The 26903-nt window shown below is 39.9% G+C and overlaps 1 protein-coding gene across 7 annotated transcripts in view; it reads right to left on the bottom strand.

The window, feature by feature from the left end:
- The window catches only part of map3k4 (mitogen-activated protein kinase kinase kinase 4), a 216237-nt gene that overhangs the window by 93902 nt on the left and 95432 nt on the right, over window positions 1-26903 (bottom strand). For 5 of the 7 annotated variants that reach the window (XM_060916493.1, XM_060916494.1, XM_060916495.1 and 2 more), the window contains exon 3: window positions 22779-24076. In XM_060916493.1, the coding sequence (XP_060772476.1) occupies window positions 22779-24076 (1298 nt within the window). Of the gene's footprint in view, window positions 1-22778; window positions 24077-26382; window positions 26531-26617; window positions 26686-26903 lie in introns of all 7 variants that reach the window. The other 2 variants (XM_060916499.1, XM_060916500.1) reach the window with 1 other exon arrangement.

Below are 26903 nucleotides of genomic sequence, written 5' to 3'. Positions count from 1 at the left end.
TGTCCAAATCTATATGGACCTAACTGTACCGTATATTAATTTTAACAAGTGGCTGAGGCACCTTCTCACCCTCTCCTGAGCTACACGTGCTACTCCTAAGATACCCGAGCCGTTCTGCTCTCTGGACTGGCCTGGTCCATTTTGATGCCCTACTGCTGGTTAGAGTTCTCATCATTTGGAAACCACCTGCTCCTGCTGGGGATGGCCTCACATGGACAGCCTAAAGAAACCATGAACATGGCTTTGCATTGCAGTGAGGACTGCAATTGCCACAGACAGCTTTGGACTCAAGTCTCCTTCAGTGAACACTTGATAACTTCAACTAAATAGACTTCATGTTAAACTATAATGAATTTCCTGGTTACACAGTTGCACTTTTTGACTACAAAGAACACAGTTATAGAAGGGATTTAATTCATAAATCATGCTATCCAGTAGGTTTGGGTGGTATTACGGTATACCGGGGTATTTAGAAATCCTGATGGAATTCTTTTCCAATTAAATTGATGTATTCCAGTGCAGGGGTTCTCAACCGCTGGGCCCATTAGTGGGCCACAATTTTTTTTTTCAGGTTGAAGCCAATTTTTACTCGTAGTAGGGTACAATTACTGGGTTGCATCTGCCGTCACAACCATCTCATTAAGCTATGGTCACACTACAGCTCGCAATGCTTTGCAATGAGTGATCAATGAAAATGAGGCATTGTGGTGGCGATGCATGGCGATATACACATGAGCTCAAAGTTGTGGTCGCACAGCAGGTGAACACTTGACTGTCACACTTTTGTGCACTTGAGTCTGGCACAGCTCGAGCGGCCATGCATGCTCACAGAACGCGCTATGCGTGTGCTTGGGACCCAGTTGTTATGGGAAACACCTGATTTTGATTTGAACGCACATCACCATGCACAGATGGACACTTTTCACAGAGGCTTTACAAAGTATCATCATTATCACGGTCACGTTTGTTTCTAGTCATGTTGATAACACTTTAAATACTCTGCTTCATGATTCTGTTTTGCTTTCGTTTGTGTTTCGTTTTTGTAAATATCACGCCTGCTAATAAAAACACTCTTCCTGCACTTAGATCCATCTACCACCATCTATCTTGACGTGTCCTGATCCCCAGATCTTTAACCCAGCCGCATTTAAAAATAAAATTAAATTAAAAAGTATGCCTCCATGCTCTTCCAGATTTTCATCTGTGTCCCCATGTAGAACAATGTCTGCAGCACCAGGCAGTTTGAGATGTCAGGGAACTCATCAGATGGATCATTTTCCAACTCATAGGAAAAATCCTTCTTTGTTAACATGTAAGAATCTAATCCCATTAAGTGGTTTCTATATCCACTTCTTTTGAGTGTACTTCTTGGTTTTAAAGGTCATAGGCAAGTTTTCAATTTATGCACATTTGAAACTTTATATGTTAAAAAACCCTCTGTAATTTTCTTCTGGTCCCAAGAACTACTGTTAATAAGTAATAATTAAAATAAGTTTGTGCGGAACGCGGCGAATTTCTGTTCGGCGATTTTCGTGACCACTTGGCATGTGACATCATTCAAGACAGACAAACTGCTTGAGTTGAGTCCACTTCCATTTCCACTTCCATTGCCGTTTGGCTTGAGTGCAGACATGCGTTCAGGAATTTCCAAAGAAAAACCATGCCTTATTGTTGTGCAGTGAACTGTAACAACAGGGCCAGTTCAGGAAGAAGTTCTTACCTTTTTCCGAGAGAGAAGAGGCGGAGAGAGTGGACTGGCTTTTTCCGGAAGAGGAGAAGAGGCGGAGTGAGAGGATTGGCTTTTTCCAAAAGAGGAGACAAGGCAGAGAGAGTGGATTGTGCGCGTGAAGCCAGAGGGTTGTTTTTTTTTTTCTGGAAGAGGAGACGAGGCGGAGAGAGTGGATTTTGCGCATGAAGCCAGAGGGTTGTTTTTTTCCGGAACAGGAGACGAGGCAGAGAGAGTAGATTGTGTGCGTGAAGCCAGAGGGTTGGCTTTTTCCGGAAGAGGAGACAAGGCGGAGAGAGTGGATTGTGTGCGTGAAACAAAATCAAGCAGTCAAAGAAGAAACAGACCAGCAACACTCAAGCAAAAAGGAGAAGATTGGAGGTAAACATTTTTACTTTTGCTTGCAATTGACAAGTCAAGAATCCTGAGGGATCCTGTACAATCATTGTGGAAATTAGACAAAAAGGATATTTCCTCGCTTAGAGTATGCTATAAATAGTATAATGCCACAGATGGCAGGCTAACATGGCCTACCGGCGCACTGTCCAGTAACAGGGTTTCCCATACATAGACCATTGTGTGGCGCAGCGCCACACAATGGATTCCTATTGCCACACAATCAGACTCGCAATTTTGAAAAAAAAAAAAATCTGTTGCGTATCGTTCTGTTCATTCATACTGCTCTTTCTTCTCGTTCGCGCGCACGCACACCCACACAGAGAGAGTGAGAATGACGGAGAGGCGTGTACACAGGCCTGCCGTTGCGCATATACCCGGACTGCAAGTAGGCCTGTTAGGCTAATTAAAAATAACGCAGACTTCCCGATTCGCCTTCTGACCCCTTATTTTAAAAGGTAGCCTACGTCGTGCTCGTGATGAGCTTTATCATAGCCTTCTTGGCTTACATGAAACAGACATCCCTGAGTCAGGCTATAAACCAAGTTTGATGCATACAGTAGCAGCTTGACGCGAGGAACCGGCCTTATTGCATTATCCCGTTTATCCCGCTTCAGCATTCATGCAAGTTATTAATAATGGCTTGACATTCACAATAAATAAGGATTTCCCACTAGCCTAAATAAAATGTTGTTATACTCGCAGGGATGCCTAGTTGATGCTATCCATTTTATTATTTTGTTGTTACATTATACTATTTATTTCATTTTAGTATTGGTTGAGGTAAGTGTTGAGTTCAATATTTAGAATAAAAACCTCCAGCTTGTTTTTTGCAATTTATTCCTTGAATGTCAACTAAAGAATGATTGAAAGATTGCCACCAAAAAGGCAAAAAACTAAGGTAAAAACTAAACTTTAACTTCAATTTTGGTGAGTAATTTTCATAAATCTAAAAGACAGGTTTTCCACCAACATCAAGCCCAGCAAACTAATGGCCTGCCCTGTAATGTAAAGTTGGGTCGAGGAATGAAACCAGGCAGGGTTCTGGTAAAAACTGTTTTAGCTGTCTTCTCTTAAAGAACTTAAAAGAATTTAGATTGAACTGAATAATCTCAAATGCTTCTTGTAGCTTTAAAATAGTCCCAGCAGGTGAGACTGAAGAAAAATACTGTGTGTTTGAACACCGCCCGCTGCAAACACTTTGCATACTCCCCAATGACCGACTCCACCGACCGCCACGACACCACCGCGCACGATTCCCTCATCGGCACAGTGGAGCACCACAAATTGCCACCTGGTCTGTGGGAAACACTGAGTAATCGTTACCTATATCCACTACGGACGGCGGTTTAATTATTCTTCAAAAGGGATCTTATTTAGTATTACGATGAAAGTAAGAATTGATCATAACTACCAGGATAAATCATTTGGGCGCGAGTCTTGTTGAGATCTGGGGTCACCGCGATCAGAGTCGGCCGAGTCGCTGTCCGATTCCGAGGCCGCACGGTCAAACCAGTGAGCCACATTCACCGATTGCTTCACAACGGCCATAGGTTCATACATGTATGCTTTCACCTCTCGATATTTAATTTGGACAGTTCCTACTTCAAAAATCCCTATCGCTTTCAGACATTTTACACAACCTCTCACAACCAAAGTCCATACACGTGTGCTCGGTTCCCAAGTAAACACAGAACTGCTCCCAGTCTGTCTGGCTTGAATGACGTCACAGCGACGGTCCCCTGGCGGTGAAAGTGCACATAAGTGAGATGTAAACAAACCTTCAGAAATTGGGCAAAACAGTATATTTTAAGCGTTTTATTCAATTTTAGGGTGCAAATTAGACACCAGGAAGATTGAATTTGCTTTTTGGGTTGTTCTTCTAGACAATAACGTTGATATTCTACGTTTCACCTCCGACTGTTGCCTAGGACCTTTAATAATTTGCTTGTTTGCTGTACACAAACATGGCAATAAGTTCTTGTGTTAATGGACCAGACTCCACTTTTGGATCATTAATCCCTTTTGACTGAGAATGCCCTGCATGCATGGTTTTATATTGGCTTCTGGCACATCCAGACAGTTTTAAATACAATACCTACAATTAAAAACAGTTTGTTTTTATTGCATTTATTTAATTTCTGGACTCCCCTCTGTAACAGGGAGACATGTTGCATCCCATTAATACACTTTACAGTAGATTATTAGATTCTAATAGAATAGATGACCCAAAATAATTTGGGATCTTTTTTAATGGGCCTCAAAGCAGAAAAGGTTGAGAACCCCTGTTCTAGTGCACAGTACATGCCACCAAAGGTCAGTCTGCTGTTGAGAAAGGGGGTCGTTAAGTTTTGTGTTCTGTGACGAGGAAGTGTTGTTGAAATAAGCCAAGGGGTAAATAGCTGCTTTTTTTTTTTACATCAAATAACTTTACTTCTGAAAATGTTCTCTCTTTTATGCCTTTTTTTTTTTGAGAAACAACACTATGACCGGCTCCATGACCTCATAATTCACTTCATGGCCATGTAGTAAACGTTTTTCTCCAACTATACTAAAGATGACATCGCATACTTGTGACATTCAGTCACACAGGAGGGAAGTAACCATACTGTTTGGCTCTTGGGGAATCTGAAAAAACCTATTTGGCCTTCAGTGCACAGAGAGTAGCATCAGTGACATTTTGTTGGATTGTGTTTCAACTACACCTCGGGGGGGAAGACATCAAAGTTCCATTCAGAGCTAGAAAATGAGCAAAAAGTATTTTGGGGGTGTAGCTACCAGATACATGGTATTTGTGTGACCTTTAGCCATCGTGCACGGTAAACTCCAGCATCATTCAAGAGCAAACAGGATCACCAGTGTGTCAGTTGAGTGCAAGGAAAACACAGGAACGCCTTAGAGTTTGAATGCTACTTTGTGTTGAGCCTTTTGCTGACCGTTTGTCTACTGCGCAGCATGAGGCTCAGTTTGGTGACATAATACAACTGAAGAACACGCCTGGAAACAGTACAGTACTGTATACCCCAGCGAAACATCAGATGAGGATGGGTTCCTTTTGAATCTGGTTCCTCATGGTATCTCAGAGTTTCTCACTGCCACCATCACCTCTGGCTTGCTCATTAGTCATAAATTTGTATCATCTTTAAAATTCATATTCAGACTTTTTTAAAATATGTTTCTGTAAAGCTGTTTTGTGACATTTTCTGACATGGTTATATACCATGAAAATCTCATACCGTTGCAACCCAAGATGTCATAGGTCTCCTGGCAGCCTCTTCGATAAATTTTCTTCTCATTCTTTTGCCAGTTCTGGAGGGACATCCTGTTTTTGTTGATGGGCTTCACATTATTCCATGATACATATGTTTTCAAAATTATTTTGTCCCCATCTCCTAATTGATATTTTTCAGCAATGAGTGTCTGTACATGCTTTGTAAGCTCTTTGCAGACCATGGCTTCAGCAGTCAGATGAAACCAAGATGTCAAGAAAAATCCTACAGAAACAGTTGATCTTTGTTTGGGGTTATTCAGAGAGTCACTTTATTCATGGCAGGTATATGATAATTACTTTCAAACAGGAAAATGAATGTGATTGCTTCCCTAAAATGCTTCTATTTGTTTTTCCATTTGAAATTTGCTCGCTGCTATAATTGCATTAACATTTGAACAAGGTCCGACATGACTGATCTTGGTTTAATTTTTTTTAAATCATAAAATCCCGCAATTTTAACAGGGGTGTGTAGACTTTTGATATCCACTGCACAGGCAGTGTTTGATGTCTGGTATGGATTAACCCTCTGGGGTCGAGAGCTTCACCAGCGAAGCTCGGCAGGTTTAGAATGAGTAGGTCATGTACTTAGATAAATAGCTTTGTGAGTTATCATCATATAAACATGATAAAACATATCGACAGAAACTTTACACTTTCCTATGTGCCCAATGCCAAATATTTTTTTAAAATTACCTAAATTAGATGAAACATAAAACTCGTCATCTTACTCAGTCATACCGGAGTCAGAGCGCCCACTTACACATTCATAAAAGATTATTCACATGGTAACAGCATGATAATCACTTTCACTCTTTTAGGTTCGATTGGTTTCCCTTTCGTGGTGGGAACGCCCACCGTAAACAGGATAAAATCTAAAATCAGACATAGTTTGGGCTATTTGGGGGTAAAACTTATTGCGAGATGGCATGCGGATTTTATGCACTTCAGATGATTCAGGACAGTGATTCAATTCAGGATTCAGGACAGCAATTCAATGTCAGGACAGCAATTCAATTCATGATTCAGGACCGCAATTCGATTTAATCTTGAGAATTGTGACACTGAAGATGAGCAGAACCCTTTTTTTTTTTTTTTAAAGCTCGACTCGATCCAGCCGAAGATCAACTCAAGTATGTGTAAATATTTCTTATGAGCAGATCAGTTGATGTACGCTGTAGTGCATATACAGAAAAAAATGACAGCAATTTTTCCAGAGTTAAAAGTATTTCTCAAAAATAGTTAATTTTGCTCTAGTGTGAGTTTAGAGAGTAAAATTTGGAGGAGTTGGAGCAAAATTAGAGTAACTGTGTAACAGAGTTGGTTGTGGCTCTGAAGTGAGCAAAATAGTACAAGAGTTAATTTCAAGACACTGAATAAAGTCAAATACCAGATAAATGAAGCTGATGTATAAAGCAGTTTTTGAACTGCGTTGGAATGTGTGGGGGGAAAAAAAAATACCATGACCTTACATTGTGACCAACTGTTTTGATCACTTGACCTGATGGGATTAAGAGATGGCAGTGGGAGGGGTTTTCACTCTTCTCATTGAATGGAATGGAATTTTTTTACTCTTCTCATTGAATACCCCTCCCACTGCCAACCCTTTATCCCAAAACAATAGGACAAATTTTTTGATGGCCAATTAATTGTTCAAATCAATGGAGCAGATTTAAGTTTTTGTGCTTGATCCATTCCTAAGACTGAACAGAATCACCTCAAGTGACCAAAACTGTTCGACACAATGGGTAATGTCATGTTTTTTTTCCCACACATTCCAACACCGTTCTAAAACTGCTTTTTACAACCGCTTCATTGATCCGGTTTTTTTTTTTAAGTACAATCATGACGCACATACTATATGGATATTATTGTAGCTGAATTTGTGCTGAAAATACTGCTTAGATTTGTTGAAATTGACAAAATCAGAGGATGCCAAAACCATGAGAGTGCCAGAAAATACCCTCAGACCCCAGAGGACTAACCAGTGGGAACAAGATGACGACATGATGCTTTATTAACAGCCTCCTCATTAGGATAAGGACCAGGAAATAAATAAAAAGAATATACAAATAAAGTATATTAATCAATCAATGTAGGAGCAAATAATAATGAATACCAACAATAAATATAGAAAAATACATTTCAAAAATTAAAGAGAGTTTCATTTGAATATATTTATTAGGTCTGGTCCTAGGCGGCACGGTGGTGTAGTGGTTAGCGCTGTCGCCTCACAGCAAGAAGGTCCTGGGTTCGAACCCCGGGTCCGGCGAGGGCCTTTCTGTGTGGAGTTTGCATGTTCTCCCCGTGTCCGCGTGGGTTTCCTCCGGGTGCTCCGGTTTCCCCCACAGTCCAAAGACATGCAGGTTAGGTTAACTGGTGACTCTAAATTGACCGTAGGTGTGAATGTGAGTGTGAATGGTTGTCTGTGTCTATGTGTCAGCCCTGTGATGACCTGGCGACTTGTCCAGGGTGTACCCCGCCTTTCGCCCGTAGTCAGCTGGGATAGGCTCCAGCTTGCCTGCGACCCTGTAGAAGGATAAAGCGGCTACAGATAATGAGATGAGATGAGAGGTCTGGTCCTCCATACTCCAACACAGTTAAGGAGATGCAGGTGATTTCAGATGGATGACTAAAATAATAGTCCAGGTCTTTGCCATTTCTGTCATCGCCATTTTTATCACCCAAGTGCAATTCAGAGCTTTGGATAATACTGCATTTTTGGCAGATTGGAGGAGGAGGGGGGGGGGTTGCTAGGGGCATGCTTCTCCCTTATGGGTAAAAATTAACCTCAGGATCTCAGTCATGACTTTTAGAATAAAGAGCGTAAGGCCCAACACTAGCGCTCATCATAATTTCTATATAAATGCTATCCATCAGCTTGCAACAGTCACAGGGCAAAGGTTTTGTGACCAAGAAAATCTCCTTTCTTATGCAAGTTACTGCTCCTAAGGATGTTATTCATTTACACAGCCAACAGATTTGTTCAATCAGAAAGCAGGTAACTTATAAGGTGTAACAAAACCGATATTTTCAAGGTAAAATAAAAAATTTAATCATAAAATATTCATTCAACGACCAAAAATAAAGTCTCAACTGAAAGCTAAGGACTTCACATTTACTTCTTTTTTTTCTTTTAAACCACTAACCTCCAGCAGACCTGCTCTCCCTTTCCTCTCTCTCCCCCCCACTAATCGCTTGCTGGTATTAAAAACAAACTCAGATAATTCAAAACTCCAGTAACAAGTAATAAATCATTACGTTCTATATATTCGATTGAATCAGCAACATTTTCTCACCAGGCCAGCTTTTCAAATTTTCTGAAGAGCTGAAAAATTTTTCATACCTAATAATCAAGAAAATTAAGGATTTGCAGCTTCAAAACAGAGGTGACTTGTGAACATAACCATCACCACACAATACTCGCTCATTCCTGTTAAAAGCTCCTCTCATTATCCAGAAAGGTAACTTTTCTTTAGCAGTAGGCTAATAAACTAATAATTATAATAAATTAATCTATTATTTTAATAATAATTAAAATAAGAATAATTTATAACTTTATGATGATTAATTTATGTCTATCATATATAATTTGTGCTGGATATTTTATTTGGCATTAATAAAAACATTTTAAGATGCCTAAATTTGCGGATGTGGTCTAATCTCACGTACGTTTCCGATTCCTTTCTGCTCTTCCGTGTTTGAGATCTCCGATCATGGCAGAAGAGCAGAGCTCCTCTAGTGAAGCTCACAGTGCTTCAGAAGCAAGTGCTGCTTTAAAAAGAGGTACATTTACCGTTAAAAAGTCAAGAGTATTAGTCCCAAGTATTAAAAAGTATTTTAAAAAGTATTAACTAGTATTAAAAAGGACTGTGTATCGCACAGATTGTTCAATTTAAAGCTAGAAATAGACAGTGTATAATCTGAGGAGCTGGTTGTGGTTGCGCAGCACTTCATATGAGAGGAGAATGAAATCGCGGTTGGAATCATAATGACACAGACTCGGAAGTGGGAGTGCGCAAAGCGAGAGCTGTCAATCAAAGCGAGAGCTGTCAATCATGAGCGCATGCAGCGCTCAACTTGGAATGTGTCAGCAGAATGTCAGAGTCTAAACAATAAACTTACAATAAATGAAGGATCGGTCAGTGGAGAGCTCAGCTAAGCTCAGCATGTTTAATTCCCCAAGCCAATGACAAGAACTTTCATGAGAAATAACGCGAACGTCTGCATCATGCGGGATTTGCGGGCGGGAGCGGGACAAAATATGGCAGGCGCGGGCGGATAGCGGGACTGAAAATCATAATTCTTTGCGGGAGCGGGTGGGAGCGGGACTGCATAATGCGGGAGCGGGACTGAAAATTCTGTCTCGCGCAGACCTCTAATTTTCATACACAAATGGAGAAATGTTCGCTGAGTGTTTAATTGTGTAGCCCTACTGCAGACCGTTGTCGTTGTTAATTCATAGCATGCTCAGTTGCGTGAATGTGTCATGCACCGAAAATAAGAGATTTACAAGCCAGGAACGCCTCATGATGCAATATGCAAGAAAAGAAAAGATTTACTGCCATTTTACTTTGTATTTGAGTAAAGTGAATAAATAAATGGTCTGTGGAAAATACATTTATTCCTGGGAACTGCGTGCACAGGAGTTTGTGTTTACCCCCCCCCAGCTGGCTACTTATTTGTCATGGCTGGCTAGTATGAGCCTTAGTGGAAAGCCCTGGGAATGCGGAAATGTCAAGTTCGATTTTAGATTTACGAACCCGAAAAAAAAAATGTAAAAAAAAAAAAAAACTGTGTTAAAAAAAAAAATTTCAACGGCACAAACGGCACTCACCCGGCCGGTGGACCGGAAACAGAACATTTTTTAACGATGGCCTAATATAGATTCAGATCAGAGGGGGCCACCTCCGGACCCTCGACAAGAAACCAGGAGGGCACATCAGCAGCCCCGGACTGGTGTGACAATAGCGACCAAGGGTTCACTTCAGCAGCCTCGGACTGGAATGCGACATGCAATCAGCAGAGACTCAGATTGTTTTGCAGGTCAAGGGGCCCACAGGGCCCCTCCTGGGAAAAAACAGGGGCCCATTTCTACAATGGGGGGCCCAGTGATTATCCTTCAGTTGAAGCGAACCTAGTGAGCGAAGGGAGCCCAATGAACAGCCCAGGGGCTGTTTTTTTTCTTCTCAATTCTGTTTTTTTTTTTTTGGTATTAGAAGCCATATGAAGCAATGTAGATGACAAAAATCAATGCTTCAACCAAATATATTGAGATATTGTTTAATCAGTGGCAATATTTTGGAATTCAACCACAGGCCACTATACATCACATCTATATTATCTCCTCCTTGTAAATTATAGCACAAGAATGGGTTTGTTTTTTGCATGCTGTGACGGTCTAATTCTGCTTGTCTCTAATAATCTCTACTTCTAATTTCAGAGAATCAGATGGGATGCCGAATCTTCAATCTTGGGTTCAAATTCAGGCTATGAAGTTTGAAAATTAATAATGTCTGATACTAATGATACAACAGTTGTAAATCTAGTATGACTAATTACCTTGGGTATCAGTTTTTTCAGGTCAATGTACTCTCTTTCTGCCGAAGAATGACAAAATGGATATATTTTTCTTTTTTTTCTTATCCATGTTTTCTTGTCTCTTTCGAATATTCGTACATAGACCGTAAGACGCCACCTAGCGAAAGACTTGGATCAGGTTTTACTCGCTTGGGACGCTACAAACGGGGCGGCGTAAATACACGAACGGGTCCGACGTATATTCAATATGGCGGCGGTCAAAACAAATTCATCTGATGCTGAAATCTGTTGAATATCCAGATAATTATGTTGGAAGTTGCATATTTGTGCAAGATTTTCGATATTGAGACCATGAAGTCAAGTAATACCAGTGTAGAAAATTCATGGAAAATATCAGCCAGACCACAGGGCAGGCAACTCTGAAAAATTGCCTGCCCTGCTCAAAAGTTGCCTGCCCCAATTTCAACTATAATCCGCCGTAATATTGCATAATTTTCAAAACATTGTAAGAGAGGCAATGCATGTAATGTTGTATCATGCATGTAATTTCATATATTCAATTTAGTTTTATGATTTATTACTGGTGTTTATGTATATAAATGTATATGTGACCTATGTTGCTTGAGATCAGCCAAACCATCATACTTCAGATTGATAGAACCAGTGACAAAAGCTCCATTGGCATATTTCCTAAGTCTATCTGGGGTTTTTCGTTTAGACAAGGGCCCATATGCAGCTCTACACACCTTACAGTAGATAGTTTGTTTGTTTGTCATCGGATACCAGCCAGTCAAACTCTTGCTTCCAACTGTCCACAACAGTTCTCCTTCTCTTATCTTTATCATATTTTTGTTGTGCTTTCTTTCTCTCTTCAGTTTGTTTTCGTTTTTGAGAAGTCTTTGGTTCAGGTGGTTTTATCCCAAGATAGTCATACAACATTTTCAGATATTTAGAACAATTAACAATCAATTTTATGTGATATTTTGACAAAACTCATGTGGTAGGACGCAGGTTTCCAAAGTCACAGACATAGATGTGACTTGGGGAGACTTGGGGTGGATTTCACTGAGCTGTGTGTATCAAGCTCTCTGACTGGCTGTTGCTTCGGAGGTTCAGCCAATCAGAGCGCTCGTTTCATGTCTAAGCGAAAACAATATGGCCGCGCCCGTGACGGTAAACAAACCAACAGAATCTAGTGAAAATGTCTTGAAAAGTCCTTCAATATGATGAAATAGAGAGAACAATGAACCTCCTCAAAGAGGGACCGCCCGTGGGGCTGGCAACTTATAAATTCATTCCGCCCTTGCTGCAAACTGACCGCGACGGGCGGTGGGGCGGGCACCCATTTCCTACACTGGTAATACGCCATGAAACGTTCCAAACAGGGTATAAAATGCTCACGTCCATATTGGCCCCTGCCCCTCTCAACAATGCGTCCATTATTCGAAATAGTGCGTCTTAAAAATATTTTTGGGGGGGCTTTTTTCACCTTTTTATTATTGGATAGGACAGTGTAGAGACAGGCAATGAGTGGGAGAGAGAGACAGGGAGGGATTGGGAAATGACCTCGGGCCGGAATCAAACCCGGGTCCCCGGATTTATGGTATGGCGCCTTATCCACCTGAGCCACAACGCCCCCATAGTGCATCTTAGACGCGGGCGCGCCAACAATCTGAGTCTCTGAATCAGAGGAAAAACAAAACAAAAGGATATTCAACATCTGCACATATAACCCAACAATAATAAATGATCTTAACTCACCTGCTCTAGAAAATTTGCTTCGTGAAGTCAAGAAAGTAAACTGGGATATCATTGGTTTCTCAGAAACAAAGGTGAAAGAATCAAAAATTGAGATACATGAGGATACCAGACACAAACTCTTCTTTTCAAGCAATGAAACTTCCAGGTCAAATGGTGTTGGCTTTCTTGTTAGCAAAACATGCTTACCACTTATTGAAAGTTATGAATCAATCTCTGATAGACTAGCAGTTCTAAGCCTAAAACGCAAGTTCTCAAAATTTGTCTTCATACAATGCTACTTTCTTACCTCAGCGCACTCTGAGGAAGAAATTCTTGAACTTTATGACAATATTCAGGCCATAGTTGATGATATTCCATTTAGAGATCACCTTTTCATAATGGGTGACTTCAGCAGTAAACTTGGCAATTTACATAACACAAATCCATTTGCAATAGGCAAGCAATAGGCAATGCAAATTCATGCGGCGAACTACTTGCAAACTTCTGCGCCAGAAATCACCTCATTGTACCAAACACTACGTTTCAAAAGAACAGTCTACAAACTTGGACCTCACGTGATGGAAATACACAAAATCAGATCGACTTTATATTAACAAGAAAACCATCAGTTCGCCAGCAACTTCTCAACAGCGCTACACTGAATGTTCCAGACATTTCAGATCACCACATGGTTAGAACAAAAATCAGAATAAGCTTTTCCTGGCCAAAGAAACACAATACTAATCCAAAATATGATCTAAAACAATTAAAGAACCCTGATATCTCAACAATTCCAACTTGACCTCCAAAATAATTTTTCCTGCCTGGAAAACATCACAGACACAAATACTCTTTGAAACTGTCTTCAAGGGAATACAGGAATCTGCATCAAAAAAACCTACACAAACTCAACCAAAACCAGCCTATATGGAGGTCAGATGAAATAAAACAAGCAATCAGAAGCAAACAAGATAAGGAAAGAAAAAGGACCAAAATCCACTCAATATAAAATGGCAAAAGCAGAATCCACAAAGCTAGTCAAAAAAAAAAAAAGAAGGACAAGATCAAACAAATTCAGGATGACATTGAAAAACTAAGTTCTCTTCCAGCTCACAAACAAAGACCATGCTGCCCTCAAAAAGTTTAAAACAAAACCTAAAAAATAACAGCTGGGGAATCAAGGACCAAAATGGCAACCTTCTAACCAGTAAACATGAAATACTTGAAAGATGGGCAAATTTCTACGCAGAATTTTATGCAGATGACTCCAATGCTTTTTCGGTTGATGAATTTTCAGAAGATGAAATTCCTGCAATCTTGAAAAATGAAGTTGAAGCTGCCATAAATGCTATGAAAGATGGAAAAAGCCCTGGTCTTGATAAAATCTACTCTGAATACTTGAAAGCTGGTGGTGAAACACTAATGAAAGCTCTTCAACTAAATATTAACCACAGGAAAGGTACCACAAGCATTTAAAGCTCATAGGGTACGGTTTTATTTTTATGCACATTTGAAACTTTATATGTTAAAAAATCCTCTGTAATTTTCTTCTGGTCCCAAGAAGTATTGTTAATAAGTAATAATTAAAATAAAGTTAGCACGGATCACGGCGAATTTCTGTTCGGCTATTTTCGTGACTACTCAACGCGTGACGTCATTTAAGACAAACAAACCACTTGAGTTGAGTCCACTTAATGTGTATTTTCATTGCCGTTTGGCTTGATTGCAGACGTGCATTCGGGAATCCCCCCCCCCCAAAAAAAAAAAACATGCCTTATTGTTGTGCAGTGAACTGTAACAACGGGACCGGTTCAGGAAGAAGTTTTTACCTTTTGCCGAGAGAGGAGAAGAGGCAAAGAGAGTGGACTGGCTTTTTCCCTGAAGAGGAGAAGAGGCAGAGCGAGTGGGTTGGCTTTTTCCAAAAAAGGAGAAAAGGCAGAGCGAGTGGGTTGGCTTTTTCCAAAAAAGGAGAAGAGGTGGAGCGAGAGGGTTGGCTTTTTCCGAAAGAGGAGACAAGGCGGAGAGAGTAGATTGTGCACGTGAAGCCAGAGGGTTGTTTTTTTTCCAGAAGAGGAGAAGCGGCGGAGAGAGTGGATTGTGCGCGTGAAACAAAATCAAGCAGTCAAAGAAGAAACAAACCAGCAATGCTCAAGCAAAAAGGAGAAGATTGGAGGTAAACATTTTTACTTTTGCTTGCAATTGACAAGTCAAGAATCCTGAGGGATCCTGTACAATCATTGTGGAAATGAGACAAAGGGATATTTCCTCGCTTAAAGTAGGCTATAAATAGTATAATGCCGCGGATGGCAGGCTAATGTGGCCTACCGGCACACTGTCAAGTAATCGTTACCTATATCCACTAGGGAGGGCAGTTTAATTATTCTTCAAAAGGGCTCTTATTTAGTATTACAACGAAAGTAAGAATTTATCATAACTACCAGGATAAATCGTTTGGGTGCGAGTCTTGTTGAGGTCCGGGGTCACCGTAATCAGAGTCGGCCGAGTCGCTGTCCGATTCCGAGGCCGCACGGTCAAACCAGTGAGCCACATTCACCGATTGCTTCGCAACGGCCATAGGTTCATACATATTTGGTTTCACCTCTCGATATTTAATTTGGAGAGTTCTTACTTCAAAATCGCTATCGCTTTCAGACATTTTACACAACCTCTCACGACCAAAGTCCGTACACGTGTGCTCGGTTCGCAAGTAAACACAGAGCTGCTCCCAGTCTGTTTGGCTTAAATGACGTCACGATGACGGTCCCCTGGCGGTGAAAGTGCGCATAAGTGAGATGTAAAGAAACCTTCAGAAATTGGGCAAAACAGTATATTTTAACCGTTTTATTCAATTTGAGGGTGCAAATTAGACACTAGGAAGATTGAGTTTGCTTTTTGGGTCCTTCTTCTATACAATAAAGTTGATATTCTACGTTTCACCTCCGACCGTTGCCTAGGACCTTTAAAGAAGCTCTCATAGTTGTCCTCTACAAAAAGAACAGTAGTCTTGAACGCAGTAACTATGGTCAGATAAGCTTGTTAAGCAGTTATATACAAAGTATTTATTACTATTATTGCAACAAGAATCAAAAATGGCTTGTATGCATCCTTCCCCACCTACTCAAGCTGCTTACCAACCTGGCAGAGGAACCATAGAACAGATCTTTGCTCTTGAACAAATAATCGAATAATCCATAGAATTCAACAAACCAATATATACACACAGTGGTGCTTGAAAGTTTGTGAACCCTTTAGAATTTTCTATATTTCTGCATAAATATGACCTAAAACATCAGATTTTCACACAAGCCCTAAAAGTAGATAAAGAGAACCCAGTTAAACAAATGAGACAAAAATATTATACTTGGTCATTTATTAATTGAGGAAAACGATCCAATATTACATATCTGAGTGGCAAAAGTATGTGAACCTCTAGGATTAGCAGTTAATTTGAAGGTGAAATTAGAGTCAGGTGTTTTCAATCAGTGGGATGACAAATCAGGTGTGAGTGGGCACCCTGTTTTATTTAAAGAACAGGGATCTATCAAAGTCTGATCTTCACAACACATTTGTGGAAGTGGATCATGGCACGAATAAAGGAGATTTCTGAGGACCTCAGAAAAAGCATTGTTGATGCTCATCAGGCTGGAAAAGGTTACAAAACCATCTCTAAAGAGTTTGGACTCCAACAATCCACAGTCAGACAGATTGTGTGCAAATGGAGGGAATTCACGACCATTGTTACCCTCCCCAGGAGTGGTCGACCAAAGAAGATCACTCCAAGAGCAAGGTGTGTAATAGTTGGCGAGGTCACAAAGGACCCCAGGGTAACTTCGAAGCAACTGAAGGCCTCTCTCACATTGGCTAATGTTAATGTTCATGAGTCCACCATCAGGAGAACACTGAACAACAGTGGTATGCATGGCAGGGTTGCAAGGAGAAAGCCACTGCTCTCCAAAAAGAACATTGCTGCTTGTCTGCAGTTTGCTAAAGTTCACGCGGACAAGCCAGAAGGCTATTGGAAAAATGTTTTGTGAATGGATGAGACAAAAATAGAACTTTTTGGTTTAAACGAGAAGCGTTATGTTTGAAGAAAGGAAAACACTGCATTCCAGCATAAGAACCTTATCCCATCTGTGAAACATGGTGGTGGTAGTATCATGGTTTAAGCCTGTTTTGCTGCATCTGGGCCAGGACAGCTTGCCATCATTGATGGAACAATGAATTATGAATTATACCAGCAAATTCTAAAGGAAAATGTCAGGACATCTGTCCATGAACTGAATCTCAAGAGAAGGTAGGTCATGCAGCAAGACAACAACCCTAAGCACACAAGTTGTTCTACCAAAGAATGGTTAAAGAAGAATAAAGTTAATGTTTTGGAGTGGCCAAGTCAAAGTCCTGACCTTAATCCAATGGAAATGTTGTGGAAGGACCTGAAATGAGCAGTTCATGTGAGTAAACCCACCAACATCCCAGAGTTGAAGCTGTTCTGTACGGAGGAATGGGCTAAAATTCCTCCAAGCCGGTGTGCAGGACTGATCAACAGTTACCGGAAACGTTTAGTTGCAGTTATTGCTGTACAAGGGGGTCACACCAGATACTGAAAGCAAAGGTTCACATACTTTTGCCACTCACAGATATGTAATATTAAATAATTTTCCTCAATAAATAAGTGACCAAGTATAATATTTTTGTCTCATTTGTTTAACTGGGTTCTCTTTATCTACTTTTAGGACTTGTGTGAAAATCTGATGTTTACATAATATTTATGCAGAAATATAGAAAATTCCGAAGGGTTCACAAACTTTCAAGCACCACTGTATGCTTCATAGACTTCTCCCAAGCGTTCGATAGTGTGAAGCTTCCATGTCTATGGAAATTTCTTGAAAGCACCAGAATCAACAAGAGATACATAAACCTACTAAAAGTCACCTACAATAATTCAAAATCTTTTGTCAAGACTGATATTGGCACCTCCAAATCTGTCAATATCTTTAAAGGACTGAAACAAGGAGAAGTACTCTCAGCTATACTCCTTTGCATCGTAAATGCTGCAATACTGGAGCAATTCCAGCGTTATGGACGTGACACTTGAACTCAAAATGGCAACAAATGACCCAGTGCATGTTTTATTGTCTCCCAGTATTTAAACAGGTGTTGCATATTTTAAGGCTGTACCATACTGGAGAAGTGATAGAACAAGAACAATTCCCATAGTACATCTAGGGCATGCCAGAAAACGCCAATAAAAGATGCGTTATGGATGTGACAGAAAAAGTATCACTTTTCTTGGGTGACTGTACATTTTTATCAAACTCTGAAATTGTAAACCTAATGTCGAAATGGAGATATCCATCTGATAGAGGGGTCCAAGGTGAATATTAAAAAATCTTTGTTTAAAATATTTTGTATTTCATGCAGAGTTTCGGAAGGAAAAGTCAGCGTTATGGATGTGACGAAATTCCGTTATGGATGTGACGCGTCTGAAATAGACATGGAATATGTTTAGAAAATCAGCAATTTAACCACCATAACCCTTTGAAAAACTCTCTAAATATCAGCTAAAACTATCAAAGTTCTTAAATAACATTTAGGATGGCTATTGTTTTGCGGATTTTAGCATACATTTCTGTGGCTTGTGGCAATAATATAGAATTGTACATGATCAACGTTGATTTTAGCTTGGGTTTTACATTATAAGAAAGACAGACTGACAGTGACATATTAGGTTGGTTACAGATTGGTTCAACTTATTCACATCTGTAAAATACAGGCTGAGGTGATATCTCTGAGTGGTTTTGATGTATTACATGTTGCTTTATTTTTGCACGGTGAGGTTGACATTTACATGGAATTGCCCACTGTCTAAAACTGAAGATGAATGTCAATCTGGATTCTCAATCAGCGGTCACCTCTTCTCCAATCTCACCTACGCTGATGATATTTCTGGAATAAATGAATCCTGTCAGGACTTAGAATCTTTTGTTAACTCTCTTGCTAAACATGGTGCAGAAGCCAGACTTTCTATCAACACATCAAAAACAGACTGCACGACAACAGACAAATCTAATCCAGACCTCAACCTTATAATATACGGCAAACCAGTAAAGCAAGTTTCTGAATTCATCTACCTCAGACACAAACTCTCTTCAAAAAAATGACGGAATGATAGCTGTGAACCATAGAACCGGAATTGGTTGGGCTGCTTTTGATAAGAACAAAATTGCACTAACTTCAAAACGGATCCCATACCACATAAAAACAAGCATCTACAACACCTACTGTATGTTCTTCCTGTAGTTTTATATGGACTAGAATGTGTCAACTGGACTTCTGCTGCACTACAGAAACTGGAAGTCTTTCAAAATCACGTAATGCAACTTATGACTAACATCAAACTCTCAGACTGTCAAAATTAGACAAATAACCCAACTGCCACCAATCACCTCGGTCATCAAAAGTACTCAAACTGTTTGGCCACATAAATGGATTGTGGCGTCAGCAAGATCTGTTTGGAAGGCATGATTAAGGCTACATCCACACGACAACGGCAACGAGATTTTATTAAAAAAAATATCGCGTCCACATGAGCAACGGATCAGTAAAATATCAGGTACATATCGCAACGCAACGCTTGCTGAAAACGATGCAATACACATGCCACACCTCTAGGGGCGCTGTAAGACGGTCTCATCGGAGACACCAGAACAATAGAAGTAGAAGATGCATGCGCATAAACCCCTTCTTCTACCCGGTGTGAAGCATTGTCAGGAACAAACACACAACAAGATGATGATGGCTGCGACTACGCGAGGAAATCGTGCCTTCTGTGTGTACAAATTAGTTCTATATAACTTAATATTCTTATTGCGTGAACATTTTGAAAAGCATTTTTATATAATTTATATAACTTTTTATATTGTGTGAGAACATTTTGAAAAGCAGTCTTATCCAATAAAAAAAAAAAAGAAATTCAAGAAATGGTTCAGTTACTTGTTTATTTAAAAGAAAAGCTGTATACAAAAGTGAATGCAATGCAGTGGTTCATACAAAACAGCGAGAGTGCTGCTTGTTCTAGTCATGTGGTTGTGACGTCATCGTAAACAAATCCGTTCTACTCATCCAGACGATTTCGCAACGGCGCCGTTGCCGGATTTTTCCACTCTGGAACCCGTTCTCAAAAAATATCATTGTGGGGCACCCAAAACGCCGGTGCCGTGTGGACGCCAGGCCGAAACGATAAACAATTTTATCAGATTCACCTGAATCCGTTGCCGTGTGGAAAGGGCCTAATGGAAAGAGAAACAGGGGTCGGCTGACCTGAATGCTCTTGCCAAAGACCGAGATCTATGGAAGCAACTCTCATGTTAGTGCGCATTCTGCCGCAGGCAGAGATAGCGGTTAATGATTATGATAATTCTTGAAAAATAAAAAGAGATGCATTCTTACCATCAAATACTTTTATTCCATATTTTGTTACTTTTTTTTGTATTTTTGGGATTTTGTTTTCAAGTAGAGTTTTCATTTCATTCTCGGTTGGTTCAGTAACACGCGCCACCATTTTGTTCTTCTCTACTCACGGTATAGGAGCCTAGTGCCAGAGTGCGCGATTGCTCATATCCAGTGAATATGGATAGAATAATGACATCATATCTGGCAATGAAAAGTAGCTTTCTGGTTGCCACTTTGAACATTAGGTACTGAAATGCAGTCACACTTGGCTAGCTAGCAAGTTCATTTAAGACGTCCACATTAACACGTTTTAAAAATGCAACACCATGTTTATGCCTGCATCCATACTACTCTGGAGTTTTCAAGCCCTAAAAACAGAGACTTTTGGAAATGCTGCTGGGCCAGTTTTAGTTTGAAAACCCCAGGGTTGTTTTTTTTTTTTAATCCCCCACTTGCCAAAAGGTTCGAAGGGGAATTCTGTCATGGCAATTTATTTCCTTCCTCCCTTCTGTCTGTCCGTCCATCCCCAGAAGGGTACTCGCCTTCTGAAATCAACTCCTCTCACAATTTTTGGAGGAATTTCACAAAACTTGGCAGGATTCTTTGTTGTATAATTGGTAATATGCTTTTGTAATTTCGTTAAATTGGGCCACATTTTACCAGAGTTACAAGCCCTTAAAATTATAATTTGACAAATTTCATGAGTGTGTTTTCCTTCTGAAATCAACTCCTCTCAAGTTGTGGAGGAATTTCACTAAATTTGGCAAAAGGCTTGGTTATATGTCAGTTGTACACATTTTTTTGTTCAATTCGGCCGCATTTTACCAGAGTTGTGGCTCTTGATTAACAACCTTGTACTTTCACAATTTCACGGTGTGCTTGCCTTCTGACATCAACTCCTCTCACAATTTTTGGACGAATTTCTTGAAGCTTGGCAAAAGGCCTTGTTACATGACGGTAATACACATATTGCGATTTAATTTTGTTTGTGAAAAGTTTACCAGAGTTTTGACCCTTGATTAAATAACTTGTACTTTGACAGTTTCGTGAGGGTGTACGTTCTTCTGAAATCAACTCCTCTCACAATTTGTGGAGGAATTTCACCAAACTTGGCAAAAGACTTTGTTATATGACAGTTATACACATATTGAAACTTTGTTTAATTTGGGCAAATTTTACCAGAGTTATGCCCTTGATTATTAACAAACTTGTACTTTGGCAATTTCATCAAGGTGTACTTGCTTTCTGAAACTAAGTTCCCTCACAATTTTTGGAGGAATTTCATGTAATTTGGCAAAAAGTTATCATCCCCCGCTGGCCAAAAGGCCCAAAGGGGGATTATGTCGTGGCGATGTTCGTCCATCCGTCTCGGGAAGGGTACTCGCCTTCTGAAATAAATTCCTCTCTCAATTTTTGGATGAATTTCACGAAACTCGACAGGATTTTTTGTTACATGTCAGTAATATGCATATTACAGTTTCCTTCAATTCAGTCGCATTTTCCAAAGTTATAGCCTCGTTGCCAGCGGGGGATATTGTGCTCTCAGTGCACTCTTGTTATTCTAGACAGTCAGAAATGTAGACTTTTGGAAACTATGAAGCAGACACCCACATTTGCTTCCTTATTGGGTCTTCTTAGTCACGAAGTATCCTTTCCCAATTCGTCACACTCCTACCAGGAGTCTTTGCTGGAAGAAAACAAACCAGCATGTATTATGCTGGCACGCGCATGCTCAGTGCACATGAAATGTGATGTACGTTTTCAGACGTGTTAGCAGGGACGGAGATAATTTCTAATACGGTGCGAAAATGCTCATCTGGATGGAGACTGCTTTCACTTTAAAACACCTTTTTAAAATTAAAACCTATTAATATGGACACAGCCTAAGCCCCCAAGACTTTGTGCCTTTGGATACAAAGGAAAATGCTATGGAACTTCATGTGTACAACTGTACACATTATGTCTGAAGGGGTTATAGTTATTTTAATGTACATAACTAACTTTATATTGTCGCTTATTTACCCAGAAGAGGAACAGTTCGTAGAAACAGTTCGTTCTGCTTCTGCATTTGTAAACACTGAAGTGCACAGCTCCACTATTGGTGGTGGTGGTAAATGAGTGCATGCAGAGGGATTTTCTGCAGGTAAAGTGCTGCTGGAATTGTTTTGATGTTTTATGTCTATGGCAGAAAAGAAACTGAATAGAATGGATAGATTGAATGCCTTAACAAAACTTTTCATTGGTGACTTTAAAATTTGGCATATGACAGGATGTTTTCAGTTAATGCAACCCCTGATCCACTCCCTGAGTTTTTTGTTCTACAGCTAGGACCATCCTCAGTAGTACACACTAAACTGCAAGGTGAAAGGGTGAATGAGTCATCCTCAGACTATAAACCCCTTACCGCAAGCCTAAATTCTCCCAAAAATCAATCAAACTTCACAAACCAAAAAATAAATAAATAAATAAATAAATAATAAATAAATAACAATTAAACAAAACCACCACACCACATTTTGAAATAATTGTGTTGGCTTTTGTTTTTTTAAATAATTCCACCAAACCTGCAGTCATACACTTCGAACCCAACCCTCTTAAGGCCATGTCTGACAACCAAAAGCGAGTTGCTTGAAACGCTAGACATGGAATCCTTACCTCTTGAGCAGGCATGTGGCTCAGCAGTGCAGTCCGGGACCTCTGTAATGAACGGTCCATCAGTTTGTGCAGTCGTAGGATAAGTTTGCGCAAGCCCATCTGTTTCAGTGCCTTGTCTACAAAGGGTCTGTAGATGCCTGTTGGGCAGCACTGGACTTCACTGCTACACACTGGGAATAACTCCTCTGATAACTGATGGGTAAACTTGGATGAAAAGCTAGTCGTGGGATCCCTTTTGACCCCTACTTCATCCCGTTCACCCTCCTCTATATTGGCTTTGAAATTGGTTGTGGAGTCATTCATTTCTTCACCATCATTCTCATGAGAGCAGCGGGGTGAGGGAATCTCAAAAACTGGCCATCCAATATGAGAAAGGTCTCCAAGGCCCAGCACAGTACCCATTACACGCAGCTTTTGGTTCAGGTCCTGAGTAATGTTGAGCCATAGGCAAAGTGCCTGCACTCTGCCCTGGAAGTCCCTTGCGGCATACTTTTCATAGTCCTTCTGCAAAGTCTGTAGGGATGGGTAGAGAGCTTCTACAGACTCCAGCAAGCCCATTACACACTTCACCTGCTCAAAGGCCAGACGCTGTCTCTGCAGGTGTTCCTTGCATGTTGAACCTGGACCCAGCAAGGCTGTTGCATCAACCTCCAGCCAAGAGCCAGGACAGGTCCCACAGTTAGCCCCTTCTGAGCAGCAATTTCTGTGTACTGCAGACCCAAGCTGAGTCTCAGGTGTGGCCAGGCTGCTGTAGTCTACCTTAAAGTGTAGCACCTTGTTGATAATGTCAGGGATAGCTTGGCGGGCTGTGTATAGGAACAGATCCTGATCAGTGATGCTGCGACGTGCGTGCCAGGCTTGCAGCTCCAACCAGATCACTTCCTTGTTCTGTACCATGAAGGCAGTGTTCTCCAGGCCCCTCTGTTCCTTCTCTTTCTTTTTAGATGACATGGATGTCAGCTTGAGAAGTAGGCGCAGTGTTTCAAAGAACTTTAGGCGGTCAGCAGGACAGTCGGTCCGCGAGGTCTGGCGGTGAGTACGGGGTAGAGAGTGAGACATCGTGACGGGGCCCAAGCTCAGATATGGCTTCCTGGGGTCCATGTTGACTGTGCTGAAGGAACCAGACTTGAGAGAACCCAACATGAAAGCACTCTCAAAAGTCTTCTTTTTGTCCCTCTCGTTGGAACGTAGATTGCAGCGGTATTTCTTGCCTTGTTTGTGACTGAACTCCTCAGTATATTCATATGGTCGGGCTCCTTCTTGCTCTCTCTGGGACGACGAACTGGACAGAATTTTCTCTAAAGATGAAACAGCAGCAACAATGCTAAATCAGGCATCAGATTTTTTTCAAAATATGAAAGCATATTTTGAGAACATGTACATTCATGACAAATTTAGTTATTGTATAAAATTAAACTTGTATAATTGTATCATCTAAACAGCCACTGTAAAAACACTAATACCTAAACGGTTATAATATAAATTTGTATAAAAATTATCAAAAAAATGGTTAGATGGTTACAAGACAGAAATGTAAGTTATTAAAACACTATGGACAGAAGGCACAATTACTTTGATGAAGGGTTCCTATAATAAATGTTTTGTACAATTCGCATGATTGCTGACTATCGCACAGATATTCTATGCCACATGCAGCTTTTATTGAGTTGACTGAGCTGTTTAAAGGCTGGGAGGGTCAAACTGAATTGGATGGAACTTTTGAACAATTTTGAGTCTTGCTAATTAGAATAAATATTTCATGTGCCTCAAAATAAGTGTGTATGTATATCAAATACATAGAATCCTTTGAAGCCACTTGTGAGTAATTTTTCAGATTTAATTCCTATTGTACTTCATGTCAGGAATTCAAAAGCTTAGACAGTCAGGCCATTCTCGGAAAATGTGACATTCAGTTTTAAACATGAAGTTTTTTTTTCCTCTAACATCATTAACCCTGTCCCTCTATTATACATTTATTTTAAGAAAGAATTTAACAGAGCAGTAAAAAAATAAATAAATTAAAAAAACAAATAAAATAAAAAATAATTAAATTTTATTTGTCTAAATGGTGAAATTTGAATGAAAACAATTCCTTTCATTTTATTTTCACTTTTCTTTCTGAAATATTACCTCTATACCTCCACTTTTTACTGTGGATAATATCATAATCTTTGCTTCAATGGTCTTTGGTGTATAGCCTAAAATATGCGCGCAAGAAGGCGTACTTTCTTGATGTCTTTACCATTACCCAAATGGTAAAATAATGCTGTAACTCAGGGCTTTGACAATAAAGGGCTATACAGTCACATGAGGAAGGACCAGGATGCTGAGCAGCCATTTTAAAAATGATCAGCGGTGCATGAATGTTGGAATCCAGGATACTGATCAGGTAAATATGAAATTTCAAGATGTCAGGGAAATTAACTGTCGAAATTAACAGTTTCCCCCAAATGATAATGATGCTGCATGCTGAAAAAGTTTAGTGAGCCAAGTAGCAAGTTAGGATGGGATAATAAATGCATAATTTGTTTCGTCAAGTCACTAAACCAAGTCCAAGTCGTCTCGAATCCCCAGCATTCAAGTCCAAGTTATTACAAAAATTTCGAGTCAAGTCCAAGTCGAGTTCACTATTGATCAGAGTAGAGTTCGAGAACAAGACTCCAACTGCATCATTTGATGGTGGCTGTTTTAGTGCCATTAACATTAGTTTGTTCCTGAACATTACGTATGAACAGGTGAATGTGCATTCTCTTTGTCAAGGAGTGCGAAGTATTCTGTCAGAGATGGTTGGGAGACGGATGAGAGTGCAGGTGGTGTTTATTAATACAAGTGAAGACAGATAAACAATCCAGAATGGTAGGCAAAATCGTAAAACAGGCAATAGGTTGAGTGAGGCACAAACAGGCTATCGTAGACTCAGCAGAATCAAAGATGAGAAACAGGAAATCAAGGATCAGGAAACCAAACAAGGAAATAAGACTTGGTAATGGTGTTAGCAACTCAACTCAATACTTCGCAAAGTGTGTTTTCACAGTTTTTAAATATAGGCGCACTGATTGTACGAGTCATCAGTGATCAAGTCCAAGTCAAGTCACGAGTCCTTAAAATTAGGGCACGAGTTGGACTCGAGTCAGAGTCCTGGACTCAAGTACTACAAGCCTGACAACTGGGCATTCTTTTTTCATAATAATGATATCTCTTGCTTTGTGAATTCATGAAATATGCTTTTTGTCTATTAAATATACTTACAGGGATTGTAACTAAAATTAGTGCATACTAAAATTTTTAAAATGTCTTCACCATTACTCATCACATTTTCTGAGAATGGCCCAGTTATGATGTTCCGTAGAAGACTTGGATAAATGACACTCAATACTATTCCATAACAAAATCACTCAAGTACAAAAAATCTCTCTTTATATATATATATATATATATATATATATATATATATATATATATATATATATATATATATATATATATATCACACACACACCATTGCTAGAATCAGTCCTTGTCAGTGTACAGTGGATATAAAAAGTCTACACACCCCTGTTAAAATTGGATGGATGGAAAAATCATATGGGGGGGATAAACTTACAATAACCTGGTTGCACAAGTGTGAGCACCCATTTAGAAATGCAACATGCAACTTGTCTTGGAAATAGCTGTTTTGACAGAATTTTCTCGACATCTTCCTGGTTTCATCAGACTGCTGAAGCCATGGTCCTCAAAGAGCTGGGATCTCACTGTTGAAAGGTACTGATCAAGACAGGAGTACAAAAGTATTTCCAAAACTTAAACAAGTGGAGAAAATGGGGCACCAGGGACATTACCAAGAACAGGATGTCCTGACAAAATTGACAGGACAAGAAGAAACTTCTCAGGGAGGTTGCCAAGAGACCTACAGCATTAAAGACATATCATACTATTAAAGGTGGAAAAAGATCTGATGAGTTATCTTCATTTCATTTTTTTACATCACAAAAACGTGCAATTTTAACAGGGGTGTGCAGAATTTTTATAAAATACAATTTTATTTATAAGTGGCTTTTTTATCTGCTTCCCACTCTTTTGATGTACTGAAATTTGAAAAAAAAAAAAAAAAAACGTGGAATTTGT

The sequence above is a fragment of the Neoarius graeffei genome, chromosome 3 (assembly GCF_027579695.1).
Source record: "Neoarius graeffei isolate fNeoGra1 chromosome 3, fNeoGra1.pri, whole genome shotgun sequence".
NCBI lineage: Eukaryota > Metazoa > Chordata > Actinopteri > Siluriformes > Ariidae > Neoarius > Neoarius graeffei.
This window is presented reverse-complemented; position numbering and strand designations above follow the sequence as displayed.